Here is a 16979-nt window from a genome sequence, read left to right on the forward strand (position 1 = left end):
ATCTTACTAAGGTAGCTTGGGAAAAAAAAAAAAGCTTAGTGTGAAATGTTAGGGAGAGTTTCTTCTGTAGTGTTCTGTGAATGAATTGTCTTGAAGCTATTACTTGGTAAATTCTGCTAATTTAGAAATAAAATATTTTAACACTAGACTGGGGAATGTATTGTGTCAAACAAGAGTGCTAGTAATAATAGAGTATGTGTTATCTTCATACTGTAAATCAGAGAAGTAGACAATAAAAAACATGAAGACTGTATCTGATTCTCCTAATAACCGAGATTATATTAAAGACTATACTTGTTTGTGTAGATTATATAGAGACTACAGTTTGAGTTTTATTTTTTGTGCTTTTTAAGAAAGAATAAAAAACCTTGCATAGAAATAGAATGTAAAAATGTAACTGAATTAATTTAACTCCTTTGTGTTTCATAAATTCACTGCTTGATTATGTGCTGTGCTGTTTTTGTGGGAATAATAAGTTCTTAAATGTACTTAGTAAGAGTAAATTATACAATAAATAATTTTCTTTACTTTTTTTTTATCCAAAACTTTCATTCATTTGTACAGAAAGTGGATTCTGCCATCTAGGTTTTACTTTGTTATTACCTAACTGAGGGCTGAATGAAGACTGCAAGACAAAACATTAGTAAATATGAGGAAACTGAAGAATCTGTTTATCAGACTGAGAGATGATTGAAATATCCAAATGATTTTCTGTAGTACAAGAAAATCATGGAAGAGTTGGATACAGAAAACAGTAGCTGAAGGGTTTAATTAAACCACGTCTTTCGTTCTTATTAGTTTTCTAGTTTCTGTTTCTATTATCAACAGTGTAGAACACACTGAGTCTCTTACTTGTCCGTAATAAAATACCAAATTGAAAATTTTAAAATAAAGAATATAATTTTACTCTATTAAAGTTGGAACTTTTTTTTTCAATTCAAAAATACATTGTTTCTATGTCATATAGAAGAGTGAATGATTAATGGAGAAAACTGGGAAATTAATAGGATTGAGTGAGGTGCTTTAGCCTCCGTCAAAATAACTGAAAGAAAAACTTTATTAATACCTTTTGCTTAATAATCAGTTGTAATGTGCATTTTCATTAAAAAGTAAAATTCCTTTACAAATGCTAAAAAATATAATTCTTTTATGCAGCTCTTTACTGTTATTGATTGTCTGTTTGAACTTTGAAGGTATTAAAGCAAAGAGAGCTCTGTTCAAGTCTCCCAACAGTTGTAGTCTATTAAGCTTCTTATCTAAAGCACAGGAATTAGAGGGTACCTAAAAGCCTTTCACAGCTGTAACTAGCAAATATATGGCACAGAATTCTGTATTCAGACTTTAATGTATGGTCATTTTTGCAGATGAATATATTTTTGAAACATATGGAGATACAGAAATTAATGGAATAATCACTGTCATTATTTTTGAACTTAGAGAGGTAAAGCTTTGTAACATTTAATTACTTGCCCTGACCAAAAATGTTTTTTTTAAATCTTCTTTACCCTGAAGTTTATATAGGAAGATTTGACAGTCTCTCCCAGCCACTTACAAATGTTGCTGCATACGCTAGTTGGTTTTCATAGTGTTAGAGAAAGGATGAAGGTACTTGTTAAAGTACTTTATTTCTGTTAGCTTTTTTCCCCACAGAAGAATATTTTTGATGGTAGTGCTTGCAACTGAAAATTAAAGCGAAGTGTTATAATCACTGACTTGATTACAGATTTTGCAAGGCAAGGTGACTGCCTGAAAAAAAACGCATTGCAAAGGTTATATGCCATCACTATGTTGTCAGGAAAAGGTCCCCAAAGATGAAATCAAGATAGAATGCTGTTTTGTAATTATTTTTCTGATTTTCTGTGACATAAAGTATTTCATATGTTGAATATAATTCTGTCATCATAATGCTCCTAGTATGAAGAATATTCCAGTTTTCAGAACTGCATATGGACTGCCTGTACTTGCCACTCAAGGGGCATAGTTTATGCCCCCACCCTTTTTTTTTAAGTTAAAAGATCTTAGTTTAATAATCAAGCCATATCACCAAGAGACATCAAGAATCTGGCTAGGAAGAGGTGGAAGAGAAATTCATTCTGAGTTACAAAATAAGAATATTTATGTATAAACTTAATTATTTTAAAAACGAAATGAAAATGCATTCCCAGTTATTATGCAAGTTAAGAGGTAGTTTCAAATAATCATTACTGCTGATTCAAAATTCCTATTTATGTCTGTGACCTTTTGCAAATTCTTTTATAACTTGCAACCAGACAACTTGGAGATTTGGGGTTCATAAAGAAACTCTCTAAAGTAACAGATCTCAAACTTTTCAATGCTGGTGTAGGAATCAGCCCATAGACTTGCAGTGTCATAGATTTAAGCTATTTTTAGTTGAAATATACACTAAAATTAAATGGCATGTAAATAAGTGCATTGATTTATAATAACAAGACTAAAATATTAAATTCTTTATTTGACATTCTCGCTCTTAAGATATGACGCTTTTTTCCCCTTTCTTGCTTTCCTAATGGGTGACCTTCAATCATGGAATCTATCTACACATGTCCACTTAGTGGAATTTAAACATTTTGGGTGCATGTGACCATTCTTTTTATTAATTTGAAGTCTCCATTGTTGCTACATTTAAATAAATGTACTAAGAAATGGGGAGGGAGCTTTCTTATCTGTAGATTAAAATTTGTCCTTGGAGGGGTTCTGGAACAACTAAAGGTGGAAACTAAACTACTACTGGGCACATGAGGGACAAGAAAGTCATAAGGTGTAGTCATAAGGTGGAGTCAGAGGAGGGAAATGTTGCTCAACCAGTTTGACCATCTATGATGAAATGAGTAGTTTGTTAGATGAGAAACAGGCAGTGGATATTGCCTATCTTGACTTCAGTAAAGCTTTTGACAGTACCTCTTGTAAAAGTTTTGTAGGGTATCTGGTGAGTGTGGACTGGATGAAAAGGCAGTGAAATGGATTGAAAATTGACTTAATTAATGGGTCTAGACTGTGCATCAGCTGCATGAAGTCTGCTTGGAGGCCCCTAGCCAGTGTGTATCCCAGGGACAGCGCCAGGTTTTAGTCCTGTTTGACATCTTTAATGGTCTGGATGATGGGACAGAGTGTAGCCTCAGCAAGTTTGATGATGATGTAAAATCATAAGGAATGGGTTGTGCTACCATTGAGAGGAACTCAAGGGCAGCAAGCTGGAGAAGTAGACTAACAGGAACCTCAATAATTTCTACAAAGGAAAATGCAAACAACCTCATGCATGAGGTACATGATGGGGCTAATGATACAAAAGCAGCAGCACAAAAAAGCCCTGGAGGTAGGTCATAAAGTTGAATGTGAGATAGCAGTGTTCCCTTGTGGCAAGGAAGGATAGTGGTATCCTGGGCTATATTAGGATGAATGTTGCCAGGAGTTAACGGAGGTGATCCTTTCACTCTCATCAGCACAGGTGAGCCACTGCTGGAGTACTATGGCCATTTCTGGGGTCCTCGGTAGAAGACAGAGCTACTGGAAAGTCCAGTGAAAGGTTCTGAAGGTGATGAATGCTTCAGAGCATCTCTTTGGTGAGAAAAGGTTGAGCAAGCTGGAAATAGAGAAGAGAAGGCTCAGGAGGTGATCTCAGCAATATATGAGGGTGTTAGAAGATGAAGCTAGGCTATCTCTGGTGGTGTCTAGCGACAGAACCAGAGGCAATGAGCACAGACTGGAACAGAAGAGATTCTCCCTGAGAGTCAGGAAGTCCTTATTCACTGTGAAGGGGACTGAGCATTGATACAGGTTACCCAGGAGGTTGTGGAATCTCCTTCCTTACAGATCTTCAAAAGCCACTGGGACACGAGCTTGAGCAACCTGTTCAAGGTGATGCTGGTTGAGCCGACAAGCTGGACAAGGTGAGCTCCAGAGGTCTCTTTCAGGTCTCAGCCCTTCTGTGATTTAAGGGCTTCCCATGTGCTACAGACATTTGCCACACTTTCTTAATTTGCTAGAGTTAATTAACAAATTGTGGAACTGTTAATCTCTTCCTCAGTTTATAGCATACTTTCCTCTTGTAATCCATGTAATTCTGACAGTATGCAGGATATTTTTATGCAATTCATCCTCCTGGCTTTATGTTTTATGAAATCCATTATTCAAAAGGAAAAATTACTTGCTGTAAATGCCCCCTGAAGTTGCTTGTCCTAGTAAGCTGTTCACTAATCAACCTTGTTTGTCAAATAATCAGGAACATACATGTGGAATAAATAGCTTGGACAATCTGTTTCTTTGTTCTGTGGCAATTCAGTTGTGTTGTTATTTAAAATTGAATTCTGTAGCTACTTCTGTCTTAAATGGATGCTCACAGTTTTTGAGGCAAGTATACTCACTACTTTCTTTTCTGTTTCCTTCTGGGAAACAAGATTTCTTCTGTTTGAATTAAAGACGTGTCAAGGTTTTGAATCTGGTTCAGTAGGTACTAGAGGTAGTGGCAAGCTTCTGGTTTTTATCTGAATAGCTGTTCTTTCTGAAGGTTGGTTGCCAGAGGTCACTGAATTAAGATGAGAAAAGAACAATAAAGACCTTTTTTGAACATTGTTTAGGTATAGGACAACACAGGAATAGCAAGGGAAGTTAAGGTGATTTAACTTTCATTTTAATATGTATTTTTTAATATTTTAATATGTTTTAATTTTGTGTCAAATGCATAAAAAGTCAGGCTTTAAACTGGGTTTCATTTAAATATTTGTAGATACCAAATTCTGACCACTATAATGAGTTGAATTGAAAATATTTGCCCTAATCTGTAAAAAGTACTTCAGAAATAGAAGTTAGTTATGTCTAAGGGACTTTATAGAATTTTTGCATTGTTAGGGCTTGAGTGGGCTTTCATGGAATTTTCTTTTCTGATTTATGGGAATCATGAAGTATTACTGCAGTAACAGTGCAGACCTTTTACTTTTAGAGAAACTGAATTCTATGTCTATTGGACTTTAGTTCTTCAATGATGACTCCTACATCTTAGCTAAAGGAAGGAAGTACTGCAGGTATTCTTCAGGTTGATTGTAAGAGCTGCTATGCTACAAATGGCTGGTTCTCATACACTTCATTGGCACTTGAATAGTCTGAATCTCAATATCTTGTGTCTAGCTCAGGAATGTTTTCTTCTTTTTCCGTTTATCTGAGTATGTGGTACAGTTGCTCACAGAAAATCTTACATGTATAAATTTGTTTAGTAAGCAAGGAGGACACTCCTAGGAACTTGGTCTTTTTGAATTTGATCTATTCTGAATTTGTATTTCTTTTTCCTGGGTGTTAAATATTTTACGTTAATCAGTTTGGATTTGGACAAGTTCATACAGGTTGACCAGGAACACAAATCACAAAGTCTGGAATTCTGGATAACCATGTAATTCTTCCTCTGCCTGTTTCAGGAACTCACAGTAAGGGATCAGCATTAGTAATAGGTCTTCCTTTGAGTAATTGGACACCAGCTAAAGAAAGTGGAGTTTTGCCTGTTACGTGAAATGTGCATATAATGTTTCATAAAAACAAGGCTACTTTAATATGTAAATTGTTTCCATTTTGGTTTTACTATGTATATTCATTCCTTATACTTCTTCCTTACTAACTGTGAAAAGTAGGTTTTTCCTTGTTGATCAGGCCGTTTTTTTTTTGTCAATAATGAGAAATTGAAGTTGTGCAGGAATAAAAGAAGGCTGCTTGAGAGTTACTAAGAAAGTGTCGCATATAATCCAGTTTCCTGCCAGCTACTATCTTCTATATCTGTAACTTATTATAACTTAATAAATTAGTCAAAAAACTTAGTAGTCATTTATGATTCAGGTCAGTAGAATCCAGGCAGTTTCTGCTTTCTATTTGGGGAATGTCAGTATCCACAATAGTATGAATCAGCTGTGTGGGTGTTATGGCACACATCTGAGAAACTATTTGTCAGGTCCTTCAGACCAGGTGTCTGTATTCATATGCTGGCCTGTTGTTTGTCCTGTCATGGTCTCTAAGCAGAAAGGAAATCCCTTGTTAGTCACCAGCAGTAGACATCATGTGGAAAGTCACTTGAAGATGAAATAATGATTACCTGCCTCAGAACGATTGTGATTCTGTGAAATTACTGGCAGCACATTACATGTATTTTTATATGCTTAACTGCACAGTGGTCCCTCTGTGACTTTCTCCACTCATTGCAAATCTGTGGGAGAGTTTACTTATTCTATTCTACATCTTTCAGCAATGAAGAGTCACAGGAGAGCAGGAGGTATCCCGAGACTACAAGATGCTGCTGGTCTGCCTAATCTAAAACTATATGTGACATGTCTGTTTACCATTTATTTATTTATTTACCATTTATAGACTTATTCCTGAGGTTGAGCTGAAGGCTCACAGTTACTGCAGAGTAGGAATCAGGTCCATTTCTTTATATGTTATATGTCATATTTTCTTTTTTGTTTGAGCTGTTTATGGGTTTAGTTTAGCTATCTAATGTTACTAAGTTTATTTTCTCTTACTGAAGTTCTTCAGTTTACCTGTTGGTCACTTGACCTGTATCATGTCTTGAACGGCCAGTAAACATCCTTTCTTACAGGTTTTGTCAGCTTCTGTGCTAAGAGATTATTCCTCAAACAGCTTAATACATAACATTTATTTTGATCTGCTTGTTCACATTTGTCTTCTCTTCAGCCAAGGGTCTCTACTCCTATGATCTTGAATATAGAGACGTGTTTTTGTCTTATGTCTGGCTCTGTTGCTGATACAACATAAGCTGAGTTGGACCCTTCTATTTCTTTACTGTACTTAAAATATGACTTTTCTGTAATATAATTAAGCACTGATGTTACATTAGGGTGTGACTATTGGTATTTTCTTGGGACGTGTTTTATGGGCAGAATAGAACCATATTTACAGAATAAGCAGCATGTTTTACATTAGAATAGATGTGTGAAGTAATCCTTTCTGAATTAATTGTGTGAACTACCTTAATATTTAGTGTCCTTCATATTCCACACTTTGATGTACTGTGGTAAGTCAGTGAAATTCTCTTACTAAAGTTTAATGCTGCTCATTGCTAAGTCTTTTTAACTACTTCTAGCAACATTAATCTTTATTATACATGGTCTACACTTGTCTATGTGTTGTACTCTCTCATTTAGTTTAGCTAATCTGTTTCTTATATATATATATATATATATATATATATATATATATATAAGAAAATATATATTTTTATTTTTTATTTCACTGTGCAGCTCATGATTGCTCCCTGATGAACCTGTATCACATCTAGAAATTAACACTAATGAGTAGTAGTACAACAATTGCCTGAAATTTATATCTTGTTATTTGAGCTGTGACAAAAATGTGTAATGTTAAAGTATAAAACCACTAGGCCTCTTGGCAAAGCTTTAAATATTTTTTTTATCTCTCGTAGCAAATGAGCTTTGTCATGTAGAATCATTGTGGAGATTGACCTATCTATATGTTTAATTTATTGTTCCTAAAATTTGAGTGCATACATCCCAATTAAGCCTACAGGGCATTATTTGTCAAACATCATCTCTGTTTTTGTGTTTTGCTTAACAATTTTGGCAGCTGTACATTAAAATCATGCAGATACATGTGATCAGGTGTCTTGGATGCTGCAAAATACTAATATTCCAAGAACCTTTACCGTTGTTAACAAGTTCTAGTAGCCTAGAAACTCAGTTTACAGTCCGAAGTGATTACTTACTCTTTTCTATGCTAGTTTTTTTGATGCTTAACAAGCACATGTTAAAATGATCAATTTCTTAAATTAATTTAATAGATACACACAAGACTGTTATAGGGAATTTGTCTTTTTCCTTTCATTCATTCGCAACTCTTATGTCGGGTGATCCTTTCAAATTAATATCTTTGGGAAGTGATGATTCTAACATACATTATCAAACTGCATTTTATCCCCTTGAATTATGTTTTTTATTGTTTCATGGTAGGAGTGCTGGCTGTAATTCTTGAAACCAAACTGTGTCATAATACTCATTCTGTAACTTCCATTTCCATGTGTAATAGTCTACTTGAATTGCACCATAGCTAATTCCGGAAGCTGCTTATCTTAGGAAAGTATTCTGCCTTGGAGTACTGCAAAAGCCATGCAAATAGTGCTCAAGATGCTGTTTGCTAGTCTCTGATAAATTGAATGTTCAGACAGGCAGTAACTGATGGAAACTGCAGTTAACAATGACCCTGCCTTCATGTTCAGGCAAACTATTTTTTATTTACCCATGGCAAAGGCATATTTCTTTAAGAGAAAGGCTAGCTGTGTCAGCTAGCAAAATTGCAAGACTGTTTGGCAAATTGGTTGTGTTGACAGGGTTATAAGTTTCTGTCACTAACCGGGCCCTGCTGGAAATGAGAGTTGCCTTCCCATATGACTAAGAAGTAGTAAATAGAGAAAGAGCAGATTTTTCTACTATTCCTCTGTCTCCTATGCTTTCTGTGGCAGATGGCAGGTATAATGGATATCTTGAGCTCTTTTAAGTCAGAGAAAGAGCTCTTGCAAACTGTAATGAGTAGCCTCTTTTGGCATAGAAATTGATTCAGATAATCACTATTAATCATGATCTAAACCAGCAACCCAGGGACTTTGTTTTAAAGCATCTGTTAGAATCTTGAAAAGCATTGCTAAGTTTTTCTTCTTTTTTTAAAGACAATTGGATTTTCATTAGTTTTTAATCATAAAAGCAGGTCAATTGGCAGCTAAAATAACCTTTGTTTAATTATGTATTTTGTTTGTTACTCAGTGAGAGACTACAGGCTTGTATAATTGTCATTCTGATATATACCAATATTTAATTGATTCTTTTGTTGAATGAAGTTAGCTGAAGTTTATCTGTCAGACAGGAAAAAAGAAAGCTAAGTAGCACAATTTCTAAATTTAAAACTAGCTAGTTCACTAGGAAAAGTTCTAATTAATACATTATATTAATAATTTTTTGTCATATTACCCTTCTAGATTTTTTAAAGGAAATAAGTCTTTTAAAGTCTTTCATGCATCATTTTCATTTATATGTTGACAGAATAGTTTTTTCTCTTCGATTTCTGTCTAAGACTGAATGAGCTGGTCATTGAATTCAATTAGCTGAAACATTAAAACAAAGAAGATATTTTTTTAACATCTTCAGAAAAAGCTGTTGCTGTCAAGAGCTGGTTTAACTTTTCAACATGCTGTACACCCAACTGTCCAGCTAATGAATTGCTTTTGACTATCTTTGAAACTTTAGTAGTGATAACAAACTACTGGACTACTGTTTGAGTATATTTTTAAATGGATAGCTTGTGGTAACTCTTAAATATAATTATAGCAGTAATATGCAAGTCTATTTCTAAAATGAAAACACATTTTTCATTAAACTGTAAGTTTGTAGCGAAGAGGGATGGAGAGAACTTGAATTTTCAGAAGGTGAAAAGCAGTACTTTAAGCTGATTGTCTAAATGACTTTCCCATGTCAGAACACTGATGATAAATTACATACAAACCATGCCATGGTCGCACAGGCCTCTGGAGCCCTGCTACCTGTCATGTATGCTGGCAGTTTGTGCATCTGTTTGTCAAACTAAAGACTGCCAACTATTAAGCTGTTAGCTGCTGCTTTACAGGAGAAAGGGGGCAGTAGTGGCTGCTATTGCCGGTGGTGGTCTGGGACTGTCAAGACACAGAGAGCTTTTAGCTGTGAAAGCATCACAGGCATGTCATACGTACATACACCTCTGTTTCATCTTGGACTGTTTGTATAACTGCTTTGTCTAGCTCTGCTGTCTGTGTTCTTGAAGTTTACTTTTCAAATTTTCGTCAAAAGTGAGCAGAAGCCAAAGAAAGATATGCAAACTTATTCAGCCAGAGATAGATAGGGAGAGTAATTTTCTTTTGCCAGTGTTGCTGATCAATTTTTAGTCACAGTGTATGTTATGAAACTTTTTCCCATACTATGACTGTAAAATGAGCAAAATGTAATGAAATCACATTCCAGAGGCATTCTTTATGAAGTTGGTGTTAATTGGTAATTTCTTTTTCAGCTAATCTGCCTGTACCTACTATTGCTGCAATAGATGGAACTGCTTTAGGTGGTGGCCTAGAACTTGCATTAGCCTGTGATATACGGGTGGCAGGTAGGTCTGAATACCTGTGGAATATGGGGTTATTAGTGTAGCTGGTTTGGCTAATCTGTCTGTTGGCAACAGTCTTATAAAACTTACTTTGACATTGTTTATAACCCATTATTTTAAAGGACTTCAGCAGAAACGTGTATCAGTACTTGCTAATGTTTCATTTAGAACAACCCAGTTAGCTGGATTGGTTTTGTTAAACATTTATTTGATTCTTCTGACCCTAATTTTATCAGTCTTGCCAGAAGGGTCATGTAATTATTTTATTTTTTTTTTTTTTGATTCTTGTGCATTTGAAGTGGTCTAGATGGAGGTTTGATTTTATCTAAACAAGGGTGTAGGGAAAGAACAAAAGTTGCTAGTGAGTGTTTCTTATTACATAAGAAATTAAATTATAAAAGAGACAGCAACTCTTGAAAAGAGGAACCTTGAGCTAATAGGCTGTCAGAACTGTAAAGCAAATTTATGGAAAGTAAATGGAAACTTGGTCCTGAGCAACTGCCAGTAACTTAGGATTTATAAAGTTATTTGACCTTAGACAATATTCTATCATCTAAAGAATTCAAGTAATCATACACAAAATTCTAGCCCATTTTAACATGTTAAGCAATAACAGCCATTCTTACATACTTTCCATTTGAAAGCAAGTGTCTGTTGCTCATTGTAATTGCTTACTTGCTATGCGATAATTAATAAAGTACTTCATTTGCCTAGATGGAAGTAGTTGGATCTTTCACTAAAAGCAGATCAGTTGAATCTGTTTGAATTCTTTTTAATAAACAAATGCTTTAAAAAGTGATTTATTGCTCTTTTTGAAGAAAATTTAATATATTAGCAAACTTCAAGGTCATTGTTATGTATTTTCCATAGATTTTTTTTCCCTCTACATTGCAGTAAGAACTCCTTTATATTCTGTTTTTCAGCATCTTCTGCTAAAATGGGCCTAGTTGAAACAAAGTTGGCGATCATTCCAGGTGCAGGTATGAATGTTTTGCTTTTGCTACCACAGATAGCTAAATGACATACGTACTTTGTATTAGATTTTGAATTATGGTTTTCATAAAAAAACCATAATTCTGCTTATTTTTATATTTCTATTAAGTATTATAGCATGTGTTACAGCTTACTGCTTGTATTATTTACCAAAATTAATTAAAAAGTGTATTTCTTAGTTTCAAGGATGGTCATCTGTATATTATGTTTTTAAACAAAGTCTTCATTAACTAACATTAAGTGATTATGTAAATGACATTTAATATCTTGATCTAAAGGTTGAATAATTTTGCTAAGCATCAAGAGAGGAAGAAGGATTATCTGTCAGAATACAAAACCAATTATTTGAATTAAGATCCACTTTTACATAACATTTTGTACTTTAGGATTCAATTTCTGTTTTTAAGCTGCTTGTATATTGGTGGTAAAGAGTTTAAGAACTGAGAGTATAGCTGTGGATAAATCTGCCTCCTTGCCAAGATTTTGTGAGTCAAAAACTTCTTTTGTGTTTTGAAGGCCAGGTTATCTGCATTTTGTAGACTTAAGGTGACTGGAAGTTATGTAACAAATAACTTCCGAAGAGTTGTTACAAAACCTTTTGTTTTTATTTTATGTATAAATCATTGCTGCTTGAATTAAGGTATTTGCTGTTCTGGGAAAAGGGCAATAACTCGTAAAAAATGCGCATCCCTGTGATTTTTGGCCTTAATTTCTGGGAGTTCTTGGAAACTTTATACTGTTTCTTTACTTTATTTCTAAAGGGTGGAACCTATTTTGAAAGCACTATATCCAATTCTAATGGATACAATTGCAGGTCACATAAAAAAAACCAATAAAAACAACCATAATGGGAGTCGTGGTATGAACTTCGTGTAAAACTGTCCCATTCCATGACTAAACTGGACAATTATTGTACAATTTCAATTACTATATTATTTTTGTTATTGTTGAGATGTGATTTCAGTCAACACTTTCTGTGGTCAGAGCTATATTTTACATACGGAAAACAGTTAAGATTGATGTCTTTTGGTGTCTTTTTAGTGGTGGATGAAGATAATAATGGAGATGATTTTAGAGATGCATTTACTGGTAGTGCTGTTGTCATGAAATTATATGCTTTAACAATAAGTCCCAGTGAAGAAAAAGACAGAAATTTATGTTGTTATCTTTGTTGTCAGTTTTTGCTATTTGTCCTCCCACTCCCTCCTTTCCTAAGTAATTCTGTAGGACAGTATTGGAGACATACTCTCTAGTTCAAGAAATTCAGCTCAAATTCTCCATATATTTTCTGTATTCAACTTTTTTACATTGTCTCATTTCCTTGTCTTCACTTAATTATGGATGTTTCAAATTTCTGTGCCCTTACCTTAAAATGCTAGTTAACTGACACATTGTAAATTCCATTCAGAATACTTTGCTGCTATTTAAAGACTGAGGTTTGAAAAATCCTTTTTTTCTATTTTTTTCTTGTTGTTGTTTCTCATCATAAAATAATGATTCCAGTGTATGTCTTCAGCTCCTTGGAAATGTGACAGATTTAATTTTGTTACATTGACTTTTCAACTTACAACATTTTGGGGTATGTTCAGTGATGAATTTTTTCCCTATTCCTATCAGCCTCTCTGAAAACTATTTTTCTTGAATATATTTGAGCTAATCACAATTTTTTCCTGATCAGCCTGTGCTTGCACCAGTCCTGTTGAGCAATGACAGAGTTTCAACCCTTTGTACTTCTTGTCATCCAAATAGTAACTGATTGTGCCTTTTGTCATCAGAAAGTGAAGACTGAGTGGAAGAATTTTACATATGTTATTTAGGTAGAGAAGCCAGATATACACACTTGAACCGTAGGCTTCGTGGGTTAATGGAATATTTTTTGAGAGTGTTTATTTCAAGCTTCTCTGAGCAAAAACAGAACTGTGGATTGGAGTGGAAAAGTGAGCTGTAGCTCTTAAGAGGCCTACATAGATTTCTGCTGCCATCTAGTACGCCTGAAATCTGCTGGCAGACAAAGTTGCTTCTTTGAACTACTTTGAACATGGCAAGCTACTGTTTTTATTCTGCTCTGTCAGCTGCCAGGAATATGTGATAGATGTAAAATTTTAACTTGGGTGATAATTAATATGGGTGTTTGAGGCTATATGGAAAACATATTTATACTGTGAGGGTTTGCTTTTTTAAAAACCCAGAAATTTATAATCAAAGAGCTGTGTTAGAAGGTTGTTACTAGAATTTAATAGTATTAAAATGTAGATCCAGGGCATATCAGCTGTTACATTTTGGACCTTGTTGCATAGTATGGTTTATTCTGTTATTAATGAAATGTGTTTATCAAAAGACACAGTGAGGTGCTGTCTATTGACCAACCAGTTTTAACACAGATTTCCCAGGTGCAAGAATTTTTTCTTTTGAATATGCACAGATCTACTGCAACTTTCTAAAGGCTAAGTTTGAGCAGCTGTTAGTTGAATTAACCAAATTGAATTGTTCCTTCTAAGTCTGCTGAGGGTCTTGACCAGTATGTGTTTATAATAGAGTATGCTGTATTGTAGAAGGTTGAATCTCCCCAGAATATTCACCCATGGCAGATAACATAGCAAGACCAAGTGGGATGACAGCAGTGCCTCCTTTTTTACAATAGCTTTGTTCACAGACCTGCTGTTCATGTTGTGAGGGAGCAGGATTATTCTTCTGCACTTGGAAATCTAAACCCAGTTTTCTGCACTATGGAAGAAGCTTAAACTGCCAGAATGGGGACAAGGAAAAGTAGAAAAACTTTCTGGTTTTCCTCTTCAACACATTTTCTAGTTTCTTTAGAATTCCATTTTCTAGTAAGGAAGGCAAGATTCAAAGGACAAGTGGAAAAGTGTAGCAGAGGGAAAAGCTTGGTAACTTGGTGATGGGAAAGTTACCTGAGAATGAATATTGATGATTTTTGTTTTCTAAGGAGAGTGCCAGTCATCATTGCACAAGTGGTCTTATGCAAACACAAAAAACACTGTCATTCTATTCTCATAGAATCACTGAGGTTGGAAAACACCTTTGAGCTCATGAAGTCCAATTGTCAAATAAGCACTGCCAAGTTCACCACTAAACCATGTTGCTAAGTGCCACATCTACACCACTCAAGCAACTCAACCACTTCCCTGGACAGCCTGTCCCAGTGCTTGACAACCCTTCAGTGAAGAAATTTTTCCTGATATCCAGTGTAAACCTCCCTTGGTACAGCTTGGAGCATTTGTTACTTGGTAAAAGAGATTGACCCCAACCTCCTTTCAGGTAGATGTAGAGAGCGATAAAGTCTCCCTTGAGCCTCACTTTCTCCGGGCTTAACAATCGTCAGGAGTTCCTCACAAAACTTATGCTCCCTTCACTGGCCCTATTGCTCTTCTCTTGACATGCTCCAGCACCTTAATGATTTTTCTTTAGGGATCCAGAATTGGACACATGATTCAAAGTGTAGCCTCATCAGTGCCACAGATGACTAGACTGTTTCTTTTGTGCTGTATTGTATTTCAGAGTCTGTATAGTTCTGTTCATCCCCTTTCTTCCTCAGGTTTCTTCACTGCAAATTCAGTGTCTGTTAGCCTGTTTTAATTTGTGGTTGACAGGGTAGAGGTTGCAAAAACAAACAGTCCCTAGAATTTTATTAAAAGTAGGTGGCCAGATGAAGGGAAAATTGTATTGGCTTCACATGAAAAGGTTTCAGCACGAACTAACCTGTTCTTCGGCATGAAAGAAAGGGCACAGGAGGAAGCTGTTGTGTATGTCTTAGCTGTGGATAATGTTTCAGTCAGAATACTCATCACAGTGGACAACAATGAGTTTGTATGAGACAGGATTTCATGAGAAACCAGACTTTGTTAACTTTGCAGTTTAAGGAGATGGTTGTTATCAGTCAAAGTGATTTTTCTCAAAGCTATTAATTGCTAAAAGGAGTTACTATTTTTTGATCTCTTAGTTAGAAACCTTTTTAACCAACTTACTTTCTGCATAATCCTGTGTCTGTACTGAACTCAAAATAGCGTGGGCAGAGTCCTTTTAAACAAGAAAATTGTGTTCATTCTCTTTGTTTTGTTTCCCAAACTGACATTAAAAATAATGCAAATATCTGTCATTAATTGAATGCAGTTTTTGGTGTCTCTCAACCTGCAAAGGAAGTGCTTTTCAATAACAACGTTCTCTTCAGACAAGAATTGTCTTTTGGAGCATTTTTTTGTTGAAGTCCTTTGTTTTTCTGCTTTGTAATTTTTTAAAACTGTCTCAATTTGTGATGTAATTTGGTTGTTTATCTCTAGATTCTCACAGTGGATGTCATATTAAGCCTGCAATTGATGATGCCTTTCTGGCACATCTGCTTTTATTTATTAGTCTTGTATTTATATACCACTCAGTATTAGATCTGTCATGGGAAGATAAAAATGCTTGTAAAGAACATATATAAACTTCCTACTCTAGAATGAGATATATTCATTTGACAAGGGGAAGTATTCTGTGATAGCAAGAAGTAGAAAAGACAAGCATATATATAAAAAAAAAAATTGCATTTTCTTTATGCAATTTATTTCCACAAAAGATTTAGGTATAAGCTGGAGGTATTGTTATATATCAACAATTATGTTTCTACCAGAAAAAAAAAAGAACCTTCATTGAAATTAATATGCCTGTGTAAGTATGTAATTTGACCTTGCTAGATAAAAACTGGCCATTGGCCTGCATACTTACAGCTGCCACTCTTTTTTTTTTGTTTGTTGTGTTTATAAAGGCATTTTAATTAGCAAGGCTTTTTTTATTTCATCATCGTTTTGTCTTTATTCTTCCATGCTCCTCCCAGAAATCCCACTACTTCATTAGCAAGTTGTCTTCCACTTTGTTTAAAACCAAGCACATAACCCTGAGATCGTGCTTTCCTTGAGAACATTCAGTTGAAAAGCATATTTTATGAAGAAAACTTTAAAAAAAAGGAATGAAACAAAAAGAAACTGTTAACTCTCTAAGAAGGTCTTTGTAAATAAGCTGTATATTCTTTCTAGATCTAAAAGTTGCTTTGAACCCTATTTTCCAAAGGTGAAACTGAAGCTTCAAGCTCTAAGAGACTGGACTGGTTTTGTCTTTAAAATATGGAACAAGGGAGAGATTAAATTACAGCATTTCTGTGTTCTCCCCTTACTTGAGTAACAGTATTGTTTTGACTGTTTTTCTAGACTTTAAATTGTGTTTGGAGCAATTACAGTGCTTGCAGATTTCAAGTCTATAAAATAAGAGATAGGAACCCTGAAATATTAGGGGGTTTTGTATAGAAAGGAAACCAGAGTAAATTTTGGTAATCATCATATATTTTCCTTATCTATGAAAGTATTAATTCTTTGCTTTTATAAACATCCTCATGGTCTCTGTTGCAGTACTTACTTTAAAGCTAAAAAATATTTTCTAATTTGGATGAGAAAGACGTCAAGGGAATTTCCGCATGTGAAAAACTCACAGAGAATGTGTTCCTGCTAACAGCAGTAGTTGTCCAATTCAGCCAAGTGTAAAGGTTAAATTGAATGTCAGACATTTCAAGTTGAAATCCAATGCACATTACAAGGGACTGCTAGGATATTCTTTAGATTTCTATATTTAAGTTTCATTTGTAATAGGAATAGCATTTGATAAATGCTGAAAAAACTAGTGTTACTATTTGTGGTAGTGTCTGAGGTAGGACTTGAAAGCTTCTGCACATTTAGTGTTGTTTTTGTGCATAGTAGATTATGATGTACTTGATAGTACATCACTACAGATTTTAGAATGAAAAATCTCCTTATTTTCTATAACTTTATACATCTTATCTGGGT

General features: G+C 34.7%; 1 protein-coding gene across 11 annotated transcripts in view; it reads left to right on the top strand.

Moving 5' to 3' along the window:
- Window positions 1-16979, top strand: part of AUH (AU RNA binding methylglutaconyl-CoA hydratase) — a 149514-nt gene that overhangs the window by 44339 nt on the left and 88196 nt on the right. For all 11 annotated transcript variants that reach the window (XR_015281089.1, XR_015281088.1, XR_015281086.1 and 8 more), the window contains 2 exons: window positions 10063-10155; window positions 11076-11132. Coding sequence is in view for 3 of the 11 variants with exons in the window: in XM_023944929.2 (XP_023800697.2) it covers window positions 10063-10155; window positions 11076-11132 (150 nt within the window). In the remaining 8 variants the exon portion in view is untranslated. The remainder of the gene's footprint in view (window positions 1-10062; window positions 10156-11075; window positions 11133-16979) is intronic.

The sequence above is a fragment of the Cyanistes caeruleus genome, chromosome Z (assembly GCF_971803275.1).
Source record: "Cyanistes caeruleus chromosome Z, bCyaCae1.hap1.1, whole genome shotgun sequence".
Taxonomy (NCBI): Eukaryota; Metazoa; Chordata; class Aves; order Passeriformes; family Paridae; genus Cyanistes; species Cyanistes caeruleus.